This window comes from Lepisosteus oculatus, chromosome 15 (genome assembly GCF_040954835.1).
Source record: "Lepisosteus oculatus isolate fLepOcu1 chromosome 15, fLepOcu1.hap2, whole genome shotgun sequence".
In the NCBI taxonomy this organism is placed as follows: Eukaryota; Metazoa; Chordata; class Actinopteri; order Semionotiformes; family Lepisosteidae; genus Lepisosteus; species Lepisosteus oculatus.
The window spans coordinates 4,445,702-4,473,408 of NC_090710.1; the positions used below are offsets into that span (position 1 = coordinate 4,445,702).

At 38.8% G+C, this 27,707-nt stretch overlaps 1 protein-coding gene across 2 annotated transcripts in view; it reads right to left on the bottom strand.

Moving 5' to 3' along the window:
* Positions 1 to 26,899, bottom strand: part of ppp2r3b (protein phosphatase 2, regulatory subunit B'', beta) — a 39,254-nt gene extending 12,355 nt beyond the window's left edge. Inside the window, exons 1-3 of one of the 2 annotated variants that reach the window (XM_006638894.3) lie at positions 26,808 to 26,899; positions 20,839 to 21,293; positions 349 to 534 (exon numbers count right to left, since the gene is read on the bottom strand). In XM_006638894.3, coding sequence (XP_006638957.2) covers positions 349 to 534; positions 20,839 to 21,198 — 546 coding nt within the window. In that variant the 5' untranslated portion in view covers positions 21,199 to 21,293; positions 26,808 to 26,899. Of the gene's footprint in view, positions 1 to 348; positions 535 to 4,966; positions 5,900 to 20,838; positions 21,294 to 26,807 lie in introns of those variants that run through there. The other variant, XM_015363441.2, reaches the window with a different exon arrangement.
* Positions 26,900 to 27,707: the final 808 nt, after the last annotated feature.

Consider the following 27,707-nt stretch of genomic DNA (forward strand, 5'->3'; position numbering starts at 1 on the left):
TTTTTAAACTTGTATTGTTGTGCAACACAGGATGTTTATTTTTAGGTTTTTAATTTGAATAAACTGTACCTCTAATTTTACAAAGAAAACATGTCTATATACATGTCTTCCATGTCTATATGGAAGTGTTTGTTCAGTGCGCAATTAAGCCTTCCTGCAGGAAATGCAATAATCCTTTTTTCTTTGGAATACGACAAGTATGACAAGAGCCGTATACATGTCACTCCAAACCTACCTTGGAAAGCTAGGATACAGATTCCTTTCTCATAAAATCCATAAGCTTAATTACACGGTAGATGGCTGTGCTGGTTGGGTGGCAAGAGAACAGATGTGGTAAATCATACTCACTTTGGCTACCTTCCCCATGTCTTCAATAGTTGCCCTTTCATTGGGGAACTGTGAAAACGTTCTCTCTATTCTGGAAATGAGCGAGTCGATGTTGGGATTGGCTTTGGGCCGTCCTCGTGGGAAATAAAACCTTGGAATGTTCTCACTTAAGGCTGGTGTTATGGGTTCATCTTTCTTTACCTGAGCCTGCAAATAAAAAAAAATATATATGAACAGTCAAGATGTGTCTATCCTGTTTACATTATTTAAACACAAACGCTTAAAATTATGGTTGCTCCTTTATAGCCTCATTACTGGAAACCTTATTTCCTGTTTTGAGTTAAATGAATGTCTTTGTTTACTTATGCATAAAGGAAAAACGTCTACTAGGAGATTGCTAGTGGCTGAAATGGAACCGGAATACAGATTGAAGCAAATACGGTGTCTCAGAAATGCAATGCTGTATTTTCAATATGAGCCTACATTTGCCATCAAAGCCAAAATAGACCTTCTGAAAATTCCAATCATGGAGCAAACGATCATTTTATATTGCTTCCGATTCCTAAGCTACTCTTAGCTGGAAACGGCACTTGAGCTTGGGAATCTTATAGACGAAAAAAGGTTTCGAAAATGTAGGAATGTACGCTTAGCAGAATGAAGCTTACTGAAAGTACACCTTTTTGTTGAAATTATCAGGAAATTGAATACCCATCTAGCTCTTTTGTTATTTGCTACTGAACTGCTCTGAGGATCTCTTCCGGCCAAACTATCAGCTTCAACAACAGGGCTGGGTAGCTTGTTGCGTGCTCCACAATCCTTTTGGGAAAAGAAGTGCCTCCTGTTCCCAAATAATGCACATTACCTATAATTTTCTTTGTCATATTTAAACTTGGCATATAATTTACTGTTATCAATGATATCATAATGGTGTCAGCAAATTTAAGATGGAGGTATACAAGTTCCAGATTTACAGATGAAATGTAACATTTAATCATGGATTTAAAAACGTCAGCTGCCAAACACTCATTTTAGTATCGTTACTGTTGATAAGACTTAAATTTAAATTCCACAGCCACAACTTACTCTCTTCCCCCAATACAAAATAAATGATGCGTTTTCATCAAAACTTAAAGTAAGATACGAACACTGGTTCTCCGTTTTGCAGGACTTTATTCATTTTATTTATGAGCAGAACAGAGGATTAAATCCTTGGTAATCGCAGTTATATAAGATCTTATTAGCAGACCATTTTGCCACAACACCACAGTCCAGGATGTGAGTCTGGCTTTGGGTGCCTCTCTGTGAGGAGTTTGTGTGACCCTGGGCATGCCACATGTCCAAGCCTCCTCCAACATCCTGAAACCAATTTGGTTTGGCTTGGCTGGCTATTCTGAACTGTCCCTTTCCTTACAGGGGGTAGTGGTCATTGCCTTTTAGTCTAGTACCTGTGCGATTAAAGCAGAATCAAATGAGCGTGATGGGCCAAACAGCCTCCTCTCCCTTGTAGCCAATGTGATGTACTACAACAACTACAACAAAGTACTTCTCAAACCCTGATCATCTGATGTTTCAACCAGGGTTTGAGAAGAAACCTGGCATTAAGGTTTTAATGGCTTCTGTCATGTGATAAAGGCAGAGGAGATCACGCAAAATGAATCAGGGATGTTGTGCTCTTCAGGTCAATTTTACAAAGTCTTCTAGAGCGTAACCCTAAACTATATTGCAAATCACTCATATTTAACATCTCACTCACACAAACAAAATATCATGTTCTTTACAGTCTTAAATGGAAAAATTCAGTCCATGCTTAAAAATGTGCATTGTACATTAAAGGTATGACCAACATCATACACCATTATGATATCATTGATAACAGTAAATTATATGCCAAGTTTAAATATGACAAAGAAAATTATAGGTAATGTGCATTATTTGGGAACAGGAGGCACTTCTTTTCCCAAAAGGATTGTGGAGCACGCAACAAGCTACCCAGCCCTGTTGTTGAAGCTGATATTTTGGCCGGAAGAGATCCTCAGAGCAGTTCAGTAGCAAATAACAAAAGAGCTAGATGGGTTAAAAGACCACCTCTCATTTGTAACTGCTGTTATACATGTACAGATTGGGAACATCTGCAGCACTGGAAGTGAAGCAGAATTATGTAATAGCTGTATTCAAATGAGAGAAGAGTGGACATCACAGAGAGTCTCATTGTCAGTATTTATTTTCCTCCTTGTTCAGATGAACTTGACATACAAATGATTTGCGAATGCTGATCTATGAAACAGCCAATAGCAGAACCAGCCAAAAATACTGAGCTATACTTTAGTCTGTCACTCTGCACAGTACATCAATTCCGATTTAACTCCATGCACAAATTGTTTGCCAACCCTGTACTTCACTCTAAAGACTCACATGAGATCTGCTGTGTGCCTTGGGTCGGGGCCCGGGATGTGCAATTAATCTGCATGACCACAGGAAGAGTCTCAAACATCTTCAGGGCTGCAGAGCTAAATACGTGTGGACTGGAATCTTTTATATTAGCAACGTATCTGTCTAGTAGTCTCAGACGTTCTCCATCAGCATCCAAGTACCCAACATTCCTGCTGTTCTAAATTAACAAAGCACTTTTTGAAATCGCGCTAAAAAAAGATTGCTCATAGCTGTAATGTAAGAAAATGTCTACTGCAAGGCTATGAAACAGCATTCAGTGAAAAACGTTTGGCACAATTTCTTTGCTCAAAATGTTAGCCAGTTTGTTTATGCAATCAAACTCTCATCTGCTTTTATTTCATAATGGGATAAAGTCTGTTTAATAAACAGATACAGATACAGTATATCTGTCATTTTCAGATGACACTGCCAGCCAAGTGTAAAATTCCTGTCATCCTTTGCATGACCAATCCTGTCACAATTGTATACGGGTACAAAAAACACTTCAATCGGTGCTGTCAGTTGTGATATATAAATTTCATACTGATGGCAAACGTATATAAAACTTTTGGTCAGCATATTGCCAACCCCTAGTTGATAGCTCCTAAACAGCAAGTGACTGTCTCACAGACAATCTTATCAATACAATCAATACAATAGTAACTGTTGTCTATGTCAACAGTTACTGAAAATTTGATTTCATATAATGTATTTCCTTTTTTTAAAAATCTATTTGCTGGGGCTTTAAAATATGATGAACCACATTCATCTTTGTTTGCATTTTTAAACTTCACTATCTTCTGTGAAATGAAAGCCACCTTAACATCACAAATACTTCCTTAACATTTAAGTCTGCAAATAAATGAGACATGTGAAACAATATGAAAATTTCTCAGCGTTTCATGAAGACTGTATGGTGTTAATGGCATTAAATATAAAGTCACAGTTTAGAAACCCAAACTTTTGTATTACCAGTTACAGTGCACAGTTATGAAATGACTCTCTTTGATATTAAATAAAAATAAGTCAGTTAAATTAATCACTGGTGTGTTGCTTGTGTACGTGTGCTGAGGTTAGAACTACATTCTAATGGCCACATTTGGTCTTCTTAAACAATGTAATTGTGAAAATGTTTGCACAAAAACAACCACATCAATTTCTGAGTTCTAGCACTAAGATTCTCACTTGAGAAATCTCAAGATATAGCTGTGATGACTTTCCCCAAAAGTGAACTGTTCCAGTAAGTTAAAACGAATGGAAAATAATCAACAACATTTTGTTGTGGATTTCCAGTGGCGCACATTTTTATTTTGTTCAACACTATCTTTAATGAGCATACATGGGGCTGTTTTCACTGCTACTACTGGAGGTCCACTCTGAGACAGAGAAACAAGGGTGCTGCATTGTTTTGACATACCGATTACTTCCCACACAGACCTCTACCACAACGGAAGAACACAGAAAGCATGTTTGTGCACTGGACACCCATGACTAGGTTAGCAACCAGAAGCCATTAGTAAAGCTCTGGTGTGTGACCAAAGCATGCTAGTCACATGCAAACAAATTTTTAGTCTTGGTTCAAAACTACTAGCAAAACAAAAAATACTACAACTTCTTTCCTATAACTTTAATGCAATAGTTTAAAAGTATACAAATATGAAATAAACTCTTTTTAAGTAAATATTTAGATTATGACAGATTGCATAAAAACTGTAAAAAGTACATTTAGCAAGATAAAAAAATTAAATTGAGGAAACTTCACTCTAGTATCACGCCTCAGAATGACACTTGTTCTGTCATTAATTGCAATCAACGAGATTAAATAATTTCAATCAATGAATGATTGAACAAGAAAGCAAATAGCAAATACTTCATGTCCTCACTGGCCCGACGTCTATAAAAGGGGATTAATCACTGTTCTTTTTTAACCCCGATTTACGGTCATTCTTTACAACGTTTCTGAAGAAGGAAACCTGAAGAAGCTCTTTAATTTACGTCACAGGGTGACATGTAAGGAGAGTCTTACTTAATTGAATTTATCCCATATTTAAAGGTACACATAAGACTAAAACACTGACTGAAAGCCAAGCAAAGACTGAAAGTTGGAAAACAAAACCAGACTCCATCAGTCCATAGAGGACTCCCTAAAATTATGGACTTCAAGCTCCGCCACGAGTCCCCCGAATAGAACAAAATTAAGACAACCTGCCTGTACTTGCTGGAAAGCTTTCAGTCTCTTCTTAAATCGGGAGGGCAGGACAAAATCACACCCCCGCGCCAACAATGCCAATTCCTTTCGGAGGTCTGGGTCTTGCCGTAGTGAAATGTCCTTCATCCTCATAATGTCCGACTTCATTAAGCCCTCCAAAAGGCAGGACACGCCGAGCGTTTCCAGTAAACACGGCCGTGCAATCGGTGGTATCTGCACCACAGCCGAGCTTCTGCTTCTCTTATCAAAGCTTCAGCCACTTAACTCCAAGCAGCAACTGTGCCTTTTTAATTCCGGGATATTCTGCCTGCCTGTTTGGCTGGAGCCTGTTGTTCCATACATCGAAGACAAGTTGGCTAAAATCAGAGAACCCTATCCTGAAAAGTCACTAGGGAGACGTGTGGTGGTAGTTGAGGGGGGGTTATTGGGGCGTGTGGAACTGCCCTTTCCAGCCTGCATTCCACAGCGCACACAGAAGGTTATGTAAAGAAACAAACCTGTTGTTTTCGAGCTCTCTGATATAAGATCCAGCTGACTCTTGGGATGCAGCAGAATGCCAAAATTACAGCGGGTACTGGCTCTGTCTGGATCCCCCACTGCACACCCCCTCCTTGACCAATTTCCTTCTGTCACAAACTGCTCAAGCTGTCCCGTTTGACTGAAGTGTCCAGCTGGAGGTGGCTGCCAGACCTCGCAGGGATCTGTACACTCGTCTTCCACTCTCAGGAGAACAAATCCACGGCACGTCCTTGGAACCCCATTTTATCGCCGGCAGTTCTCGCAGCTCCTGGCACCGGACCCTCGTACAGCTCAATCGCTGATGCTCACGACGGGCCCCTTCGGACCACAAGCAGGGGAGCTGTTCTGGCCGCAGAAACAGGCCCCGGAATGGTCACCAATTCTGAGGCGATTTGTATTCTTGCATTCAGTTTAAAAAAAAAAGGGAATTTCAGAACTGCATTACATTGCACAATGAAGATCACGCGTAAGATTGGGGAAGGGGGAGGCAGAAACATTTCATAAGTTTCATAAGCAGAGGAAGAGGATGTCCGAGACAAGAATCCCCCCATCCCCAGTAGCACGTTTGTTTCCAGCTATGCCATCTCTTATTATCGCTGATAACAGTCACTAGGCATTGGGATGCATAGCATTCAAAGAACGATAGCTTAACCAGCCTGAGACTATTAAAAGCCCGCGTGTACTGTTTGGGCAACCTAAGAAACAAGATCTAGAGAAACAAGTTTATTTTAGTTCTAACAAACATCCGTTTTAGGGCTGACAGCAATTATAGCAATTCCTGCCGAATGTCCTGATCTAAAGCAACTTAAGAAAATTAGGACAGCTGAAAATGTCATTTTTCATGGATCCTATTAATACATGTCGAGGGTGCCGACTTGAATGGGAGGAACGAACGCAAAAGCGTTGAGCACATTAGCAGTGTTAAACCATCAGGCTCCACACTCCGATTCAAAATAAGGCACACCCGGGTTTAAGTTACATGCTTTTACAGGCAGATCAGATAGACGACAATTAGATTCTTCCATTTATTTTCACTGCAATTCCAAATCCTCTTATCTCACAATAACAGGATACTGTCCAGTTTTGATAATCTCTATAAAAACTGGAATTCAAAGCACCTGAACCTACAAGCTAGCTGCTATAGAAATCAGCCAATAAGCTAGTAAACAAAATTGTGCCATTAAGGTTTGTTGAAAGTATACCGATTCTTCAGAGACTGACTGAATTATACTTTTCAGTTCCTGTATGAGCTGTTAAAGCTGAGTACAGGACAAAGGAATTCTATTTTTTTTTATTGCCATTAAACATTCACATTTCGCTCTCACAGTTGAGTCTTTCTTTTATGGGATACAATGTTTTGGATGTACAAATATATAATGAAAAAACAAAGACCTCATAGTTTTTTGTGCTGTAGCAGTGAGCTGGTACTGACTGAATGAGATGAGTGCAGCTGTCCGGGTTACAAGTGCCATTTCCCTTAAACTGCGCTGTTTCCAGTCAAGGCACAATAAACCTCATGATGTACACCACAGGGGAAATAGTATGTTGAAAGTTCAAGTGCAGTAAATAAAATACAACTAAGACCAAGACTTAGAATTCCACTGTACCTAAAAACAAATTAATAGACTACTTTAAAACATTACAGAACTTAATGACAAACAAACATTCTCATACATAAATAACTCACTGAACTCAAATTCTTGAGTTCAAGGGCTTGCATTTGGGGCAATAAAATGACAATGAAGAATGCAAGCTGTTCATTCTAGGTAAAAAGGTTTTTAGAAATAACGTGTTAGATATCTACACCTGCCGCTAAAATGCTGAACTTCACTTAATTTATTGAAAAGTAATGGGTTCTACAATAACAAGGTCATAATGACCTCACCTTGTTGTCTACAAACAAAAGTATCTTTTCACAGGATGACATTAATACACTGCATGTTCCCAACTTTTAATGGGGAGAGGTAGGCTCTCTAGGTTAATAGTGCGCATTCTACACTTATTCATTCCACCCACAGAACAGGATAAAAATAGCACATAACAGAAAAACCTATGTGCTTGACAGACTTCAAAACATTTACTGTAATCTTATTTTGATCACAGACCAAAGGTCTCATTTTTCATTTAAAAAAAACACAAGGGTGACGTTTGTTCTCACCCCCTGTTCTTAGTATTTTTAAATCCTCCTCTGACACAGATGACGCCTACAAGGAGCCTCCCGCAACGGGCCATGAGGTCATAACAGTTCTAAAAGAAGGTTTTGGACTATTTCTCCAAAATTCATGAAAATTACCCCAATGGAATTCAATCAGTTCAATTGGTTAAGGCACTTTTATATGGTATTCAGTAAAGAAGGAACAGTTGTGCGCACAGTTGACTGTTCTCTCATTCCACCTCCACTGCTGAGCCTGGAGACATATCCAGTGCACATCCATTACATACAGTATTCCAAGATACACTATCACAACAATCACTAGCCTTGAAAAGCTTAGTCTTACTAAACTTTAAAATACAAAATGTAATGTACCACAAAGAGATTTGATGAGGATTACTTAGTCTTTGCAGATTAAAATCACAATGCATATTCAATTTAAAAATACATTCCAAGATTTATGCTACTGCTTGAAGACAGAAGAAGTTTCGGAGCACACTTCCACTAGCAGGTCTGCATGCAGTGTGAGGCACTTGAACACATTATTCACTATCAGATTAAGAAAGGAATGATTTCATAATAGCAAGAGAAGAGGGGTCAAGACATATTTATTTCAACAGCATAATACTTCCTAGAAAGTGACAGCAACCGACGTGAAGAAGAAAATAGACATCAGGCAATTGCCCCAGTCAATCAAAAATCGGGCCGATCTCGTCTGGAGAATGAAAATAACTTCATGGGAAAACAAAAGAGCTGAACCCCACCAACAGTGAGTGGGGGAAAAAATAAAGAATATTCACATAAACCCTGTTAAATGCTGTTAAAAGTGTTTTTGATGCATTGCATTTTTAACTAGAGTTTTTAAACGTTGATCTTTTATAATCCCATTGTAAAGTCTCCCTATATTTTGTGTAAGAATTTGCCCAAGGACCTCCATTCATTTTTGAACCACTTTAACCAATACAGGGCAGCAGGAAAGTGAGGCCTATCCCAACACGAAACGGGCATGAGGCAGAATACACCCTGGGTGGGACGCCAGTCTATCACAGGCATAATGACACACAAACTAGAATTCATTGAAGAATTGGTGGTTAATCACTTAGATTCTCTTTATTGTGGAAGTCACAAAAACATTGTGAATTTAACCTAAACTAGCTTGAGAAAATGTCTGGTCGGAACAAGTAATCCCCAAGACCCCATTCTGCACTCATTCTGTTCGAAGTGGGGCTTGCTGTTTTTCCACAGCAACAGTAATGAAATACACAAGCCAAGACAAAAATAGAAGGTATACATAGATATATTTAATATATTGCACAGAATGCCATTGTTCAGAGGAATAGCTCTCAATCTTCACCGCAGTCTGCCCCACTTTGGTTCTTAAAATCTGTTCTTGTGCCCCTTATCAGAAATCATTAAAATAGGTCAGTTCTTTAAACCTCAGATATTTCAGTACTACAGAATGAAAGAGATTACAAATCATTTTAATTTTGCTGTTAAGAATACATGAACAATTAGACTTTAAGTTTACCTTAAAACACCTAGGTTTGGTAAAACAAAGTAGCTGTACTTCCATGCCCGTGCTTAATTTGCGTTTGACATGATTTACGTTTTAAAAAGATCTGGCATGTCTCACACCCCGAGAAAGAGCATATCACCCCCCATGGGGAGTGTGCACCCCAGGCTAAGAACTACTGGTTTAGAGGAATAAATAAAATAAACCATAGGACATTTAAGAAAATAAATTCAGCGGCCATGAAAACCACTATGTCTGATCATTATTCCTGAATGTTAATTCTGGTAGACATAGTAGCTATCATATCTCACTGAAATGAAATGAACATCCACTATTCTGTGCACAAGAGGCCAAGCAACAGAAACCAGATTAGCAAACCTGCCTGTTGAAGGCTCATTGCGTCACATTGCAAAACCTTCCTCTGAATAACCTCAATACTGCACACTCCCTTTCAGACATGTAAAAGGGAAAGGGTTACATGGCTGCAACGGAATCCAGTCCCAAACTGGGGGACTTTTTTTGGGGGGAAGCAACCCACTAACTACAATGTGCTTATTTTGGCGGCCCACAGCAGACACTTCAGAAGCAACATGCAGTGTGCTCCTCTCATAACACCGCCCTCATGTTATTTTCAATTTAAAAGCACATCTCTATTAGTCTGCCCTAATTCTAAAACAAAATCACCCTGCACTTATATACACATAAAGCCACAGAACCATGGAATGCAATAACATCTAATCTAGAAGCTTTCAAACATGAGAGAAAAACCATTTCCCCCATTTTGTTCAATTCCGAAGCTGGCATCCGAGAAGGATAAAATTGGGCCAAATTGCACAGCTGTTCCACTCTTTGGTGCAATTTCTGAGAGGCACAGTCAGAGATCATTTGCAACAAAATGCTTATTGCACTGCTTGATAGTTTGCCATTATGTTGGAAGGGAACACTTGCGCTGGAAGCTTATGCAAAATGGTATAGAGACTTTAAGGTTTTGTCTGACAACATTGGATACTTGCACTTAAACTGCGAGGAAAATGCAGACAGCAAATAAGTTAAATCTCACCTTCCATGAACTATCAAATGAAAACTCAATCAGCTTATTCCTTTTTTTTGCTATCCACAGTGAGCTACTTTTCCAAATCCACAGCAAATGAGACGCAAATCCAGGGTTTACTCCCAAAATCCAATTCTGGGAATTAACAGGTAATAGGTCATGTTTGGTTTCAAACCTAGAGTCAGTGCTATAAACTGTACAGTAGATTTTGTTCCTAAAAATGATCCATTTGTTTTCCACTTAAATATTTCTGGTTACCAGATAGTATTAAAGGTGAAAAAAAGGTCTGGCGTGATTTGTTTTGATATCAGCCTTTCCATCATTACAATAAGGGTGTGTCGACTTTCGATGTCCACTGTAGCTATTCTGACAGAACTGAAAATATTTAATAAATTCCATTTTCCACACAAGTTTTCCCAATATTAAATTTGTGAAATGGTTTCAATTCATCGAGCAAAAAAAAAAAGTGCGTTTGTGTCAGTCCCTTGCAATGACAAATTAAATGCCACAACATTAGACATACCTCTAGGCAAGCCAACTTGGCATGCCCTTCTCGTCTCTGAAGAAATCTGGCAAGGAAGAGTTAACGTTGGCTTCAAACGCATGCAATTCTTTCCTAATTTCAAACACTAGTTCCAAAAACGAAGCACAAGAAACCCAGCGGCCCTCCGCACCACATTAACTGTGACAATTTGCACAGACATTTAAACATGAAGTCAAATGTTTTACACTTCCAAAGTTTATAATGACAGTTGTATATTCCACTAACCTTACCTCAGTGAGCTACATTTCAGTACAGATGCTTAACATTTAATTCTTTGCACAGTGTTGTATGAAAGTGGGATGGGTTCTAGTTTTCAGGCTAACTCAGTATCAATAATGACCTTACATTGCTCTCTAATTGTAGAGAGTTTTCCATAGGGTCTCCTATGCTGTCTTACCAGTCAATGGAGGACAGTAATCAAATGTAACTATTGTTCGGACAGCACTGTTAATTCATTATGATATTTCCTATTATTTCTGATCAAATCAGTCACTTGATAACTGCCTGAGCTTACAAACTCAACAACTAGTTGTTTTGTATTATGCCGCCTGATATGAAATTGCAAATTGGGTTTTTTCAAGTCTCAGCTCGTAACTATAAACCCTGTAACCACTCAGGAAGTCCAAACTAGAGAGAATGCACTACTCCACAGGTAATACCATCCAGTACTGGTGTTCGGCGCTGACTGGAGGAGAGATGCATCCCACAGCTATTGCACAGCATGCCTGCATTTGCCCAAGGGGCTATAAAGTCGCTGTGGGCAACTAATCTCACCTTAATCTCATTAGCCAACTGATTCCTCAAACAGCAGCACACAATTGGCTGAGCACCACTGCTCAGGGGATCCCAGTCACAGTGGGCTAGTGACGTGACCCAGGATCGAACCCATGATCATGAACGTCCAAAAACATTGCAGACTACTTCTTTTCTAGATGGCAAAGGACAATATTACAATTTTATGGTACAGAGATTTTTAACTAAAAAATTCCTTCACCGTTCATGCTTTTATCATCACATAGCAAACACATCAATGACACTTTGTTGCTTAGCAGTTTGTACAAAAGATCACCTGAAACAGATCTGTAACCAAGATAACCACAGACAGTTTTTCAAGCAAAATGTTTCATGAAAAAGCTCCCTCATTCAAATTCAATATACCATATTGAATGCACCAATGTTATTTGTGCTATGAGATTTTTGTTAAAGCACTTATTAAAATGAATTAAAAAATGCAATATTACAAACCATACTGATAGATTGAGATGTATTTAAAAAAAACTTTTTAAATATTAATTAGGAATGACGGGTTATGGTCTTCATGTCTGATGACCAAGACACATCTGTTTTGAAATAAATTGGACAATGCAATAAAATTATAATTATAATATATTCTGAAATAAATGGAAGAAAATGTTAGTTGCTATAAAAGTTCATATGGTTTCAAAAATAGATGAGGAGAGTCTAAAAGCATACAGTATCAGTTTTTCTGAGACTAACTGAACCAGACAGTGCTTAAGAAAACAGGTGGTTTAAATTAGTAAATCAGTATTGAACACATGCTTATGCATCAGAATCCTACAGGCACAGGAAGAATTCATACCAAAAGTTAACAAATTATGATCTAGTAAACACTGGCCTAAATGATTTAATAGATCACAAAAGAAAAAGAGACAGAAAATGAGTTATAGAGAACATAAAAAGAGTGAAAAAGCAAAGCAAAGAACACACAGCAGTAAAAGCAAACCAAGAAAAGTTCTCAAAAGAGTCAAAAGAGAAACTGAAACAGGTGTGGGAGCCATAATGTCTTGGCATTAGTTTCAGTATTACACTAGTAAAATATCAGTAGGGGAATAAGCAGTGTGTTAGATCCATTTGTATCTCTAAAACACAAATAGGGCGAGATTTTCTTGACAATGTGACCTTCAAGGCTCCTAACCTATAGTACAACTGTTATCCTATGGAGGCTGACGAAAAAGAAAATCAGGTAGCAAGAGATGAGATATGATAGGAGATAGTGAGTTACAGCCTACATTCCATCCTCACCAAAGTATCCGTTTCACACAAAACAAAAATCTAACAGGTACTGGGCAGAGAAGGGACTTAAAATTCAGGAATTTTAGGAAAAGGAGATTACATTGTATATTTCTGGAACTTTTGAACTTTCCTTACATTTACCAGGCAGGATTTGTTCCTCTTTTTTATATGCATTCGTGTTCAAAATTGTCTCCAAACACAGTTGTCTTTTAAGGCTTGGTTTAGACTATAAGTTCAACTGTGGTGTATTTAGCTCATGAAAACAGTCCTACCTAACCTTTAAAAGATTTAGGGCCATCTCTGATTGGATTTGGGATCCATTTATGGTGATGGGCTGTAAGATAATTGTTTTTATCATTTTATTTGTGAGCTTAATAAATTTTTCTCTTGTCTGTATCTCTCTAATTCTCCAACTCCTAATTGTTTAAGAAAAGATTTTGATCACCTATTTCATGACAAGTGCAGGTATGATTTGTCTTCTAGTTTACACTTAGTCCACAGCTTCTGCATAAGTCTTGTCCTTGAGGGACAGCAATCAGGAGTTCTTCCAGGCCTCTTTAAGTCACAGCTGAACACTGCTGAAAAGTGTTAAAATGGTCCAATTAAGCTAATGATCGGCTAAATTAGTTCATTAAGAGAAGTGGGATGGAAACACATCCCACAAACACTGCAGCCCTCTAGGACTTGGAGTTCTGCATCTCTGCTTTAGTCTAAGAGAACATATTTCAAAATCAGGAAAAGACAGACTCTTGAAAAAGTTAATGTGGATACATTTATTAGACTGTATGCAGGAAGTGAGAAAGTACATTTCAAATGGGTAGTACTGAATTAGACGCAATGCGTGAGAAAGATATGGGAGTGTATGTAGACTCAGCTTTTAAGATGCAGGGAAGCAGTAAATAAGGTCAATACAGTGCTAGGTTATATTGTTAAGATTCCAGAAGTTCAATCAAGAGAAGTAATTGTTAAAATTAGACAGTGCATTACTTGGATCTCACTAAGAATAGTGGCCCATTTTGTCACCATGCTGCATAAAGATTATTGTACTAGAGGCATGACAATAGAGAGCAACCAGACCAATCCTTTGGCTGAGGCTTTCAAAATGTTAAGGGAATTAATCTTCTAACCTGAAACAGGACCATGACTTGTGACCAGGATTCAGGTATTCAAAATGCTGAAAGGCACCACCCAAGCTAACTCAGGGTACTTAGAAATCAGCAGAAACACAAAGACGGACAAAAATGAAAATTAAGTTTAGAACGGAAAATGAATCGTGTTTTTTTAGCCGCAGGCGCCTGCCACTGGCTCCCTAGACATGAGGCTGGAATCAGTTCCGTGAGATTCTTTAAGGAAGACGAGTAATTCTCAAACTACCAGCACAGACCAAGAAAGATACTCTTCTTATTTGCAACTCTTCTTTGTCTGGTATGGAAACATCAGCTTATTTACCAGATCTTCATGGGGCACTGAAACTGAAGAGATTTGTTTTTCCAAGACAGAATATTTAAAATTGGTTCCCATCTGTTAAAATAGATTATACAAAGGATCACAAGTTATCTTCTGCCATTGCACTAAAGATTAGTAACACATAATGCAGAAATAGTTCAGAAATGTTCAATAAGCAAGGGCATAGACAAACCTTCTTGGCATTTACAGTAGAGCACTGACTCCATTTTGCTAGCTAATGTCAGTACAAGAGAATGAAGGCTATCTTTATCGGTGTCTTGTGTCAAAGTTAGACCAGCTGTCCCAAGCTGCATCAGCATGACGTTAATTGAATTTTTAACTAATCCTTTGAAGAATGCATTTGTATTCTGGAATTTCTTTAGCTTTCCTAAAATAGAGCATTACTTATGTAGGATGAGAATTACTTTAATACTCAGTGACATTGTGGGCACATGCTGCTTACATCACTCAAGAAAACTTAACATGTTTTTCATTTACTGTAAAGTGTCCGAGAACGGCTAAAAGGAAAAGCTTACCCGCGTCTTCTGGGTCTCTTAGCTTTCCGCACTGAAAACCACCTCAATCAAAAGTTTAAAAAAAGGCAAAGTACTACTAATAACTCTTGCCATATTTATAGATTTGGAGTCAGCACAGAAGGCTGTTCAGGCATTCAGGTATTCCACAACTCTGTACGTGCTCCTGCAGACCTATGCCATGTCTTTCATGCTGTACACACCTACATTGACCACATTTTAAAAAAACAAAACTAAGAATCACCACAGTTTACATTTACCAACCCACAGAGTGGAAAATCTAAGATCTGAAATTTCAGGATGGAAATGAGAGAACTGCACACACTTTCAAGTTAATCCCATACAATGTACTGTATACATATTCCACAGAAACATTATTCCTAAAGAACAGTATTCAGAACCTGGTCTTCAGTTCTGCTACTGGGACAGTCAAAGCACAACATGTCTGTCTCATACTGCCAGCAGTCTTGAACAACTGTCATTTAAATAAACCATTTAAGCTAAAGTGTACTGAGCAGAAGCAATGTATTTTAATCTTATGTAACTTAATGAAAATCTCTTAGATTTATTTACAAGAAGGACAAATCTTCAGATGCATTTCCTTTAAAAAAAATGCATTAAGTCGTAATGCCATAACAAATAGATGCTTAGAGAATATTTCAGTAATGTAATCTTATTTATAATAATAATGGAAAACAGATACTCTTGACAAAAAAACATTTTGATATTTCAATTAAAAAACCAATTGCTTTGTGGACAGTGACTGAATTGAAATGGTCATTTACATTTCAAGCAGCGTCTCCCATTAAAATGGATTCAGTATGTGTACAGAGTAAAGACTGGAATCTAAACTGATACAGTAGGTCTGCCACTACATGAAAACAAAAACAGGGGAAAACAGAAAACGAGTGTATGCAACACTTTTGCTGATTCACTATATTGATTCACTGTTCTGAAGCCACAGACGGAAGTAAAGATTCCTAATTTTGCTAAAACAGTGCAGAGTAATTACACCTGGGGTAAAACATTTTTCTTTCTTGAACAGTGGATTCAATGATCCAAAAATACTCCTCAGACATGGTATGCAAGGTCTACTTTGAGAAACATATGTTATTCTTAGGTTACACAATGAATATTTAAATTCAATTAAATGTATTTTTATATAGCGCCTTTCACAACAAGGTTGCCCCAAGACACTTAAAGCAAGTGACCTTACATGTTGTGAATACAACAAATAGAAAAGACCTGAAGACAACTGAGGAGAGGAACCAAAAACTCCTTAGTAAGGAGAAAAAAAACTGTAGGGGTCCAAGGTCAACTGGCTGCCCAACCCCATTGGGCATGCTAACATTATAGAATTAAAAAGGGAATAAATGACTAATATGCCTCAATAAGGAATTTGATTAAGAGACATGCCCCCAAAAACCCTGGAGTACAGAGTGGGATGCACTCACACATCACATAAACAGATATCCAGACTGATTAAACACTGAGCACAGTAAACGGCCCTGGGTTTCATACACCACATGTATTCCCTCCTTACTGCACTGCCTGCAGCATGACTGAGGCATCAACCTTTGCTTCTCTAATGGCCATGTCCTCTTGAACAGTGTCCTGCTGCTTGCACACGAACACTTAGGAGGTTTAGCCAGCGTAAGCAAGGACCTTCTGCATCAACTAACCACGTGACAAAGTGTAATTTCACAGTGGGGCAATGTGGACAAGTGGGCACAAAACATACAGTTTCCTGCTTCACACAAAAACCTTTTGATGTTTTAACATGCAGAAGACAGTCATAAAAGTCTACTAATGATTTAAAACTACAGGCACAGTATACAGGTGTTCTGCTATTAATATATCCACACCATTCCACTTATGGTAGTGTATTTTTAGTATTTTAGTATTTACAGTATTACTGGTAAAAACGGTGGAATGAAAAATCTAAACTATAGTTATAGTTCACAAAATATCAGAGTATTGGTTGTGATAATTACTTTGGGAGAACATAGCCTCAGATGCTCCTGTACAACCTGAGAAGGCTTTATATCTTTACTGGAGTGGAAACATTCAGGTTGTGGGTTCATTCCACTTCTGTGGATGGGAAAAAGCAAATTAAAATGGAATTGAAAAATTGGAATACACTCCAGTCTTGGAATTATCTGTACCTTCCCTTACAGACTAAGCTTTGAATCACAATGCACTATTTAAATCCATCTAGCATTTAAAAAAGTTCTCTTCTGTGTAATAAATACATTTGTAATAAATTAAAATTTGTTTTGGAACTTAAAACTTACCTTTGTGAGAGAATTTCAAATATAGTAATATTGCTGCGCTCTTAGAGGAACAATTTATATTTGTTATCCATGTCATTCCACTACTGCTGACATTCACAGGGAAAAACAATTAACTGCTATTTTCAGAAGACTTTCCTTTTAAGCTAAAAACATGCATGACCTCCGGAAGACCCCGACAGTGATAATTCAATCATCATTAGACAATTCTTGAAATTGTCTTGAGATTTCTAATGGGCTTCAGTAAGAAAAAAAACTGTTATGCTTCTACAAAAGAAAACCCATCAATGACTTGTTTACATGAAAGAAGTGCACAGTTCTTGAATGTGGACAAGTTCAAGTAGTCGTTTGTTTTCTGGTGTCAGTATACTAGAAACACTGATTACATACTATACAAAACTATCGCATCATTCTAACCAAAGAGGAAGAAAACTATTTTAGCTGACTTAATATATAAATATATTCAAAACCCCTTATATAAAGGTGAACACCACCAATGTCTCATTTGCTGTGAGTATGAACACGAGCTATTGAAAACCAAGCACACCACAAACCCATCTAAACAGTTGGATACACTCAATGACAGGAGTGTGAGCTGTTTTCTGGAAGAGCGGAAACCACATAAAAGTGATGTTAGTTTTGAGCTGTAGCAGCGAGGGCTCCACGACACTACCCTGCCATGTCTGACATGTCAACATGTTACAGCTATGGAGCACTTGTGGACGCAGCTGTGACTATCCCTCACTGTCAACACATTTCAAAGGGCTACAGTGGGAAATGCCTGGTTTGCCTCAACCTAGAAAGGAACCAATCAGCTTAATCAGCCCAAACTAGTAGCAGATTACTCAACGGTGTCATTTCTTTTTGGGTAATGAGTTAAGCCTGAACTACCGACTGCAATGATTTTGTGATCGAGCCATATAAGGGGTTAAAAAACTATTATGCTGGAGGAATAGACATGGCATTTTGTTCTTAAAGGATTTTTTTTTTAACACGGACTACAGCTGTCAAATGTGTTTAAGGATACCCTCCTACAAAATGTAAGCACTCGCAGCAGTAAAGACCTACATGGTGTGCTAAAAGCAGATCACATGTCCACAATTTAAATCCATGTGCTCTCTGAAAATGAGGTAGGCAGGCCCCTCCTCTCCAATGGAAAAAATGACAAAAACGTTAGAAAAACAATCCAGAATTTACTTTTGTTTGTCTGTTTTTTGTTAGCATTATAAACCTCCCACCTTGAATATGGTTTGTTTAAAACAGGAAAAGTGTTAGTGGAAAAAATAATGTAACATTACCTCCATAAAACTAAAATCTTAATATGATATAATAGTAGTTGTCAATCAGCATTCAGGTACAATAAATACATTTGTTTCAATTTCTAGTTTCAAGTGCTAAAGGCAGTTTACAACAAACTACTGCACAAAACAGAGCTATGTCATCACTACTAGAAAGCACACATTTTCATCTAACCCTACACACTTTTCCTACCCTGACTCAAGGAGAGCAGCTGTTCAGCAACCTCTTGTGGCTTGAAAGAGCAACAGGAGAAACATGAGATCAATCAGAACACACTTCACTGCACTGTATATATATATCCAACCTGACATTTCAGCAGTTCTAGAAGTGAGAAAAGCCTTATTGTGGAACAATGACATGGGATATCTGTCACTGTTGTATTCAGTCTCTAAGGTAATTACATGGTTAGAGACGAAAGCACACCATTTTGCCCATCTATCCCCATTTGGTAATTAGTAGGTAACTGATTAAGGAATCTCATCCAGCCTATTTCTTGAAAAAAGTTAGGATTCTTGAATAACACGGCTGGATACTTTGCTCCACACGCCCACAACCCCATGGGGAAAGAAATGCCACCTGTTCTCGGGTTTACACTTCCATATAGATTCAACTTGCGTCCTCATTAAGACATGACCTTCAGTAAAAAAAAGTTTTGGTCTGTAACATCTGTACAATCTGCGCTATGTTTTTAACTCCACTGATTTGCTGTTTCACCTAAGTCCTTCCTGGTGGAGGCCAAAGCTATAGGTGAATTCGTAAGACAAATCGGCACCAACACCCATGAACTCTGACCCTGGCCTGGACAGAAGGTTCTGAAAGGCTTGAAGATGTCCAGCTGCCTGGATGTTGATGTGTGAAGTGTACCATCAGCTGCTTCCATGCCTGATACTGCAATTGCTTCATGCCGTATAACATAACATTATTTATTAACCCTATACAATTTCTTGCATTAGTCATTTGTCTTTTCGCATACCCCAGCTTGGTCTCCATGAGACACACAGACAGGGAGAGAGCCTGAGGTCAGAGTGCAGGGTCAGCCATTGTACAGCACCCCTGGAGCAGTCAGGATTAAGGGCCTTGCTCAGGAGCCCAAAGGAGTAGGATTCCTCTGCTGGTTGCGGGATTTGAACCGGCAGCCTTCCAGCCACAGACGCAGATCCTTCGCCACAGAGCCACCTCTCCGCCCCCTTCATTTCAAAAGTATTGAAATGAACCAACGAGCACACTTCTGTATTCTACTTTGTCCCCAGTGAAACAGTGAGCCCTGTAAAAGTGACCGAAAGGTCTACTTTCTCATTAATTCAACATTTATACTAACATTGAGGATATAGCTGGTGACATTCACATTCTGTACGTTTCAACTGTACAGAAAAATTAGAGTATTAAAAAAATCAAGTAGAATGCAAAAGTAAAAAATTAAAGAGTAAAAGGGACACTTGGAAATTTAGAAATCAAAAGCTGGCTGGCGAATCTAGCAAAAAAAGTGACAAGTGTACTGTAAAGTCTTTCTTCAAATCTATACAGTAATACATGGGATAGAAACATAAACATGTTATTCTAATGAAAGTTAATGTATTGGGTGCTATGATATGCCACCCAGCTGTAGAAAGTTCTAATGGAAAAAACAGGCATTCAATAAAGTTCAATAAAATGGTTATTTTGGGCAGCCGACAGCTGACCTTTTTTATATACTAAAGGACTACTAGGTTAGTGCCGTAAGTGTTGAATCATTGTGTTTGCAGGACAGGTATGCCGATAGATTATACAGCAATACTTATTATGAAAAAGGAGTATTTTAAACAAGCTTTTTTAAAATAGACTGTGAAACTGGCCCAAAACCTTAAAAGAAACTGTGTTAATTCCTAAACCTCTCCGCTTGCTCACACAGCATATTGCTTTTTGTAGTCTTGATTGCACACAGCCCTGGCACAGGAATTCGGGGAACACTGCAGGGCAGCTTTGGCAGAGGACACGCACACTGAGCGGAACTGCAGCAAGCATCCTGCGGGTACAGGATCTGGGCTGACAGGACTGAGGGCCAGAAAACATGTTGGCTTCACTGCTTTACGTTAATGACACAATCACTGAGGCCGAAAGAGGGAAAAGTACTATAAGAGCACATGGGCTGTAAAACACAAAATATGAACGTAGCATTTAAGAACTGTCCAAAAGAACTGTGACACTGTTGGGTGACTGTACAAGACATAAGAGAAATGGAAGTTTGCAAAGCTTGTTTTTATGTAGTCTGTGTTCAAGACATCCTATTAGGACACAGATATAGGGGTGAGGGCCATTTAGGCTCACTTGTTCACACACAGAAGCCTTCAACATCCCCCTGCTGTCAGGACCACCCTCACCTATCAAGAACAGGCAAAAAATAAATCCAAATGGAGTCAAATGCGAGGCTGCAGTCTTCACTCTAAGGAATAACATATTTAATCTAAAATTAGCCAACATAAAAGCAAAAAAGCAAACTGGAAAACAACTTACCAGTTTAGTGCCAATGGACCTTCTCACTGGTCTACCATTAGGCCCAACGCGAGGGCTTCCACAGCTCCCAGAAGGCAGTGCGGTAGAGGGGGCTGAAGGGGGGCTTGAAGGAGTACTTAATGGCGATACCACTTTCTCCGCCATGTTCTTTTTAGAGACAACGTTATTCTTATTGGCACTGCAGACTAAGCTTCTGTTGTGTTTGCCATCTCCCGCGCCAGTTTCTATCCTCTCTCCATTCTTTATTCGCCTGAGGTAATCCTTCAGCATTAGCTGCGTGGTCGTTTCACTCAACCAGTTCAGGAAGAGCTCGTCCACTTTCATTTTCAGAACCGGCTGAAGAACTGGCGCTGCTGGCATCGTGACCCCCCTTGGTTTCGGATCAACTCCGTGAAGAAAGGAACATTCGACGCTTCCACAGGACCACTGGAAATCTAAAATCCACTTCAGCCAACCTGTTGGGAAAGATGAGAGCATCAACAAACAGAATACTGTGGCATACCGGTGATGTTTCTAAGCATACAAGTATCATTAAACTTTTGAATGTGGAATTAAAAGCTCATTCTATGCAGACTATGTAAAATGTGCAACACAAGGTTCACGGCACAGTTCCTCAGAGTTAAAAAAACAGCATGTTTTCTATGTGTCCTGACATTAGAAGAAGATGCTCACTGGCATAAGTGTTAAATTGATCTAATTCAGACTTAACTTGACTAATTTATCCCTTCTTCACAAGCGTCAACTTTTGGAAATATAGGGACATACATATATTTTCTTCCAAAATGAGAAAACACTGTTCTTGATTATGTGATATTAAAAAGTGTGCAGGCTGCTTTAATGACTTACAGTCTTTGAAGAAACTTGTAAAAATTGCTATTCCAGAAGAATCATAATTTGTGATTGCTCTATGAGTATAACATAACCTTAGGAAAAATGCAGTTCAACTGAATTTGTGCTTGTCATCTTGTGAAGGTGGCTTTTTTTATCTTCCGAATGTCACTCATACACATTTCTCCCATCTGAGGCCGGAAAGAAAAAGTATACTTTTGTCTATTCCTGGCTTGATTACTGTATTGACTGCTTTAGTGAGTATTGCATCACTAATCGTGTATCCACTCTCAAATTGCTACAAGCTCAGAACTAGGCTTCTGACACCTTAACCAAATATAAAGTACCAGTGCACGTATCATCCATTCTGGAGTTCCTTGCTATGGTTCACTGTGGATGTCAGAAAAAAATTCCAAATACCACTGTTCATCATAAAGTACTTGAACAACGCTGTTGCTGCAGACTACATCATTGAACTGTTATTTCCCATGTATATTAAATTTGCACTCTTCAGACTATGGTTCTTTTTTTCCCCCACTACCTCAGTACAAGAAAAATAGGAGAATGTGCTTTCTGCTTTGCTGCTGCAAGACTGTGTAAGGATCTCCCAGCCCATAACAGATCTTGCAAAGTCACCACTTTTAAATCCCGTCTTAAAACCTGCTGTTATTGTCTAGCTTTTAATTAATTTAGCGTACAATTATGTGCATAACTGTGTCGTCTGACACTTTTACAGTGCCTTCAGATGATGTACATTAAAAGGCATTATCTAAAACATTTCTCCATGAAAAAATAAATCTGTTTTTTTATAAATCAAAAGTAACCTCAGGGGATGATTGCTTTAACTCATATCAAGCACCATTACTGGCCTATTGGGTTAACATTTTGGAGAGCACTGCTCTGGACTGATTCATTTACTTGCAGTTTTATCACCATCAGCACTATGGGCCTTTACTTATTCACTGATGGGTATAGGCCACCCCAAGATTCATTCACAAAGAACCTGCTATCCTTGACTATTCACCAGAAACCTGATCCTTTAATTAGCTGTTTTATGCTGTCTCCCCCTCGGACGGACGTTTTGTCTTTTTCCTTCTGTCCTCCCACTGTGTGACAGACCAGTTTCACAGTTTACTTCCTAACCATGCCAATTCTTTTTCCTGCTCTGGCCTACTGCTTTCCTTCAGTCACTTCTCGTTACACAGCTAACCTGTTCCAATGCTTCACCTTCACCTTGCCACTCAAAAACCACCATTACTTGCAACTACGTTTTTGCCATTCTGATATACCATACTAACAGCTCCCAAACATGGGTACCTGCAGACACTTAACTGGAATCAATGTTTGTAAATATGGCAGTCAGGATACACATAACACCTCTGAGTTCTCACTTCTGACTTTTGCATGCGCTTCATGGTTTTCTGCTGCATTCTTTAGCTGCTCTTCAAACTGGACTGTATCTCCAGTTGGTAAACATAACTCAGATCCTCTGAAGCCACTGGACTGTAAATTGAGAAACAGGATGCAGTGAAATATTGTTGTCAGGCCTGGTACCTCAGAAAGCAACTCAGGGCAGATATTTAAACCTTTATGCTGTTAAAACTACAACAAACAAACCTACCTGGCATTCGCCTTAACCTCAGAGGTATAGCTGCAGAAGCTATATACTAACTGAGCACTGACATGCACAAAACAGTGATGAAAGCACTCCTGATATTTTCAAATTCCTACATTTTAGGGATGCGTTAGACAAACGGCAAAGCAATATATTCAAACTTGGTACTTGCATTCTATCCCATTACAGGAATTTAAATAACTTATAAATTGTGAACAAACGGATTGATCCCAATCGGTGATTAAGCCATGTGCCAAAGTCCACTTTGATAATTAAGGATCAGCTAGAGCAGTGGTTCTCAAACTTTTTGGATCAAGTACCACCCCTAATCCAACCAAAGCATCCAAGTACCACCTACAAGTCATCTTCTCATAGGAACCCCAGAAATTCTCAATAACCAACATGAGCGCGCGTGCACACACTCACACATACATATAATAAATATTGTAATAATAAACTTAATTTGACATAGCGCCTTTAAAGGTGGCTTCTCAAAGTGTTTTACAGAAAAAAAAACATTAACAACAACTAATAAAAAAGCACCATTTCAGTGAGAGGGGTGAGCCTGTTTAGTTGAGCAAAGAAGATGTGAATTAATTTTTCGAGCCTTGATACAATTCACAACAGAGTCTAACAGATATTAAATCGTCAGGCGGCAAAGGTGTCGCGGTGGATGTTGTAATGCGTACATTAATTTCTGGAGCAACCTATCTAATTCGTGCAACTACACCGTTATGTCTGCTTGTCATTGCTCTAGCAACGTCTGTACAAACTCAGACGCATTTTATCCAGTCAAGGCCATTCTTTTCGATAAATTAATTCAGAAGCTGAAATATGTGCTCTCCTGTAGTTCCTGTTGGTAGCGGTTTACAGAACAGAAAGTCTTCATGGGACATGCCCTCAAACTCGTATCTAACATAAACGAGCAAATTGGCCAAATCGACTAGACTCATCTAATTGCAGTGAAAAACATCTGCTCATCTTAACGTGCTCTATCAGTGTACTTTTGATATAATCCTTCATTTCAATAATTCTATGAATGACTGTGTCTTTCAGGGGGAGGGGGGCAGCAGGTCGCTGTTTAGCAGCTTTTTCTCTACACATAATACGTGTCAGCTCTTTTGCCAACGGTAAATAAGGTTCTTCAAAAATAGTGTAGCTTACCTGCTTTAGCAATCCGCAAGCTTGCATTTTTCCACGTTTCCGTTTTTATTTCCGTATTTATTTAAAGTTTTTATTTCATGTGCATGGGAGCGTAACACAGAGACGTTCGGTGTATTTTTCTCAAATTAGAACAGTTCTTAAATATTTTTCTGTTATCACGCTTTTGTGTGCTCACAAGATTACCTGCGTTCGTAGCACGTATTTCTATGCATTCCTGTGTTTACAACGTTAGCATTGTTCCAAAATCACACACATTCTCCTTCCTCCCTATTTGCTGGAGATACAGTAGCTTTTTTTAAATACAATTGGTCACTTGCATCCGTAGCACGCATTCCTATAGAGTGGTATAGAATTACAGAGTATCTCTTCTGTCCACTGAAGTATTAGCGCGCACTGTATCGTAGTACGTAGGCTGCGTATTCGACACGTATTAAAAATATGAAAACCCGTCCCGATTTTTCAGCGCACACGACACAGTTCCAGGGTCATTTGGCGTACCACTTGGCGGGTCTCCGCGTACCACTGCCGGTAAGCGTACCACAGTTTGAGAACCACTGAGCTAGAGCAAAGATTTCCAACAGAATGGAACGTGATAAGATTGACCAGCCCCAACGATATGTCAAGGAAACCTCGCAAAATAGATGAGCCTTCTTTTAGTTAAAGACAAAGGCAATAGAAAACACAATACACAAAACAGAGCCGAGACCAACACTGCAGCACCCTAACACAGCACCTAGTCCGATACAGACGGTTGCGCAAATACGATACTATGCAAGACTGGTTCTTAACTGCCGCATGAAAACTGTTTCAATGATAAACCTCTGCCTTACTACTGAGCTGTACAGTACGTTGAGCTAACACGGCAACATCTACCTTTATGCTATTAAAAATAAAGGGTAAAAATTCTATTTAAAAAAAAATCTTCAAAATCGGTAACAACCATTTTACCTGCAGATTAAATGAGACGTCATTTAGAAATTGCATACATCAATATTAAGGGCTGTAGAGAATTAAATACATTTTAAACTCCCGGGACATGGTCTCTGTATAGTTAATGTTAAGGAAGTCAATAGTTAATGTTGCTGAAACGAAGGTATAACAACCAGATTAACAAACTTTATTTATCACTACTAACTGATTAGATATTGAAAACAGGCTCGCCTGTTAAATTAGTTCAAGTTTACTGTCACTATACTCATATACAGGTATATGGTATAACGAAATGCTATTTAGCTAGCTCTCAGACGATGAGTAGTACAGGAAAACAACAATGCAACTGTATAATAAAAGAAAGACAGAGACAACAGGCAGTGCGCAAAACAACAAAAGGTAACAGGTAATGTGCAAAACAACATCAGATGTGCAAAAACATGCATCAACAGAATGAAATAAAGGATAGAGAATTATGGAGAGTAAGCTTTTTGACATGTGAGGTAGAGGTAGATTTCAGTGTGTGTTTGAGTTTTGGGTAAGAAAGGAGGCACTGTGAGGTTCAGACGAGAGAGGCTGGGGGTTTAATAGTGTGATGATGGTGCGGGGGTGAGGGCGGCGCCCACGCGCTCTTAAATTAAGTTACTAAAATAAGTTAACAAAACAAGAAAGCAACGGATACGCGCGAGTTTACAGTTGCTAACCCTAAATGGGACTACAAATGGTAAAAGCATGTACACCACAGAGGAAGAATACCGTGAGATCAAAATCTGTGAGACTGGATTTCAGTTCAAGATCGTTGGAAAGCAAAGACCGCCTTTAAATTGAAAAGTAAATGTCAACCAGTCGCAACACGACACCACACAGTAAACACAGCTGCGCGAAATCAAATATTCGCTATATTTAATCTTCTTTAACAAATTAACCACTACAATAATAATACTATCAACTATGAATCATTGTGCATCACGGATCCTAAAAGGCGTAGTAACCATGAGCTCATCTGCCGAGATGGAAGACTCGCTCGCTTTTTCATGCCACCTCGCAATAGCTGCCTACACTAAAGTTGTTCGGACTCTTGTTTATTTACATAATAGCTCTTCGTACAACCAAGTATATTCGTCTGATACCATTTCAACCCCTTGGATGCAATGCTCGATATATAATACAAGTGCATTGTTACAATGTAATCACCGATGGTGTCTTGGACAAGACTTTGCCTGTGTCAAAGCACAATAAAACTGTGCAAAACTACGATACCTCTTACACAACCCACGGGCCTAGTTCCCACAGACGCTGGACACACACACACCGATCCGAACCGGTGCACTTTCCCGAAGGACATAAGCTATTTCATATGGCTTAAGAGCTCGGCGCTTATTGGTCTGAATTTAGATCCCCGCAATTTTAACATTCAAGTAAAAGAACCTACCCGTTTTCCTCTGCAGAAAAAAGACGCTGTACAAACCGTACTATTCATGTCAACGCGGTTATCTTTGAACTCAAACTCTCGTTTTTCCCAAGGTGGCCCAGCAGTACAACTATCGCGAGACAAGGGTTTGTGTACTTGTAACCATGGTGACCCGAGCACTGTCGCTCCCGTTCTGCCGAAAATGTTCTGTATATTTGAATAATATACATCGATAAAAAAAAACATTCGTACTGAGACGAGAACAGCTGGTAGTCAATTTGTTCTTTTTGAGTTCTTAACCTTCGTAACCTGAGAGAACATATGTGAGAACGAGTGAACATTACTAATGTTCGCGGGATAAATTACATTTAAGCACTTCCAGGCTTACTTATCGATAATAGTAATCAATTATAACAAACGATATCTTAGAGGACTATAAACTAAGATATCAAAATGTTCTACACTGATTATACACAATGCTGATTCTAGAACAAGCTTTTTAAACTTCTGTTTTTAGTAGGCTATATAAAAAGACAGGGGTAGATATCACACTCTATTGTATAATTATATACCATGTTTACAGTCCAACTATAGTCTTATAGTCTGAAGTCTTATCGGCCCTCTGTTTTAATTTGGTTGGGTTGCTAGGGGGTAGTGAGGAACATCAGTTCTCCTATCAGTATCTTTGGCACCAGGATAAAGACTGAAATGAAGAAGGGATGAGGTTTGAGGTAATAAGAACATAGTGCCTTTTGCTGTGGATACGAGGAGTTAACGTGAAGGTCCCCAGTATTCAGAAAATGTCTTCATCCCTGTGGAGGTAATTAACTATGCAGCTACACTACCAACCCCTCCAGCAGGTGGCCTCACAATATCTCTGTTGTAGTGCTGAGGGTTGTAAAAGACGACCTTAGTGACTCC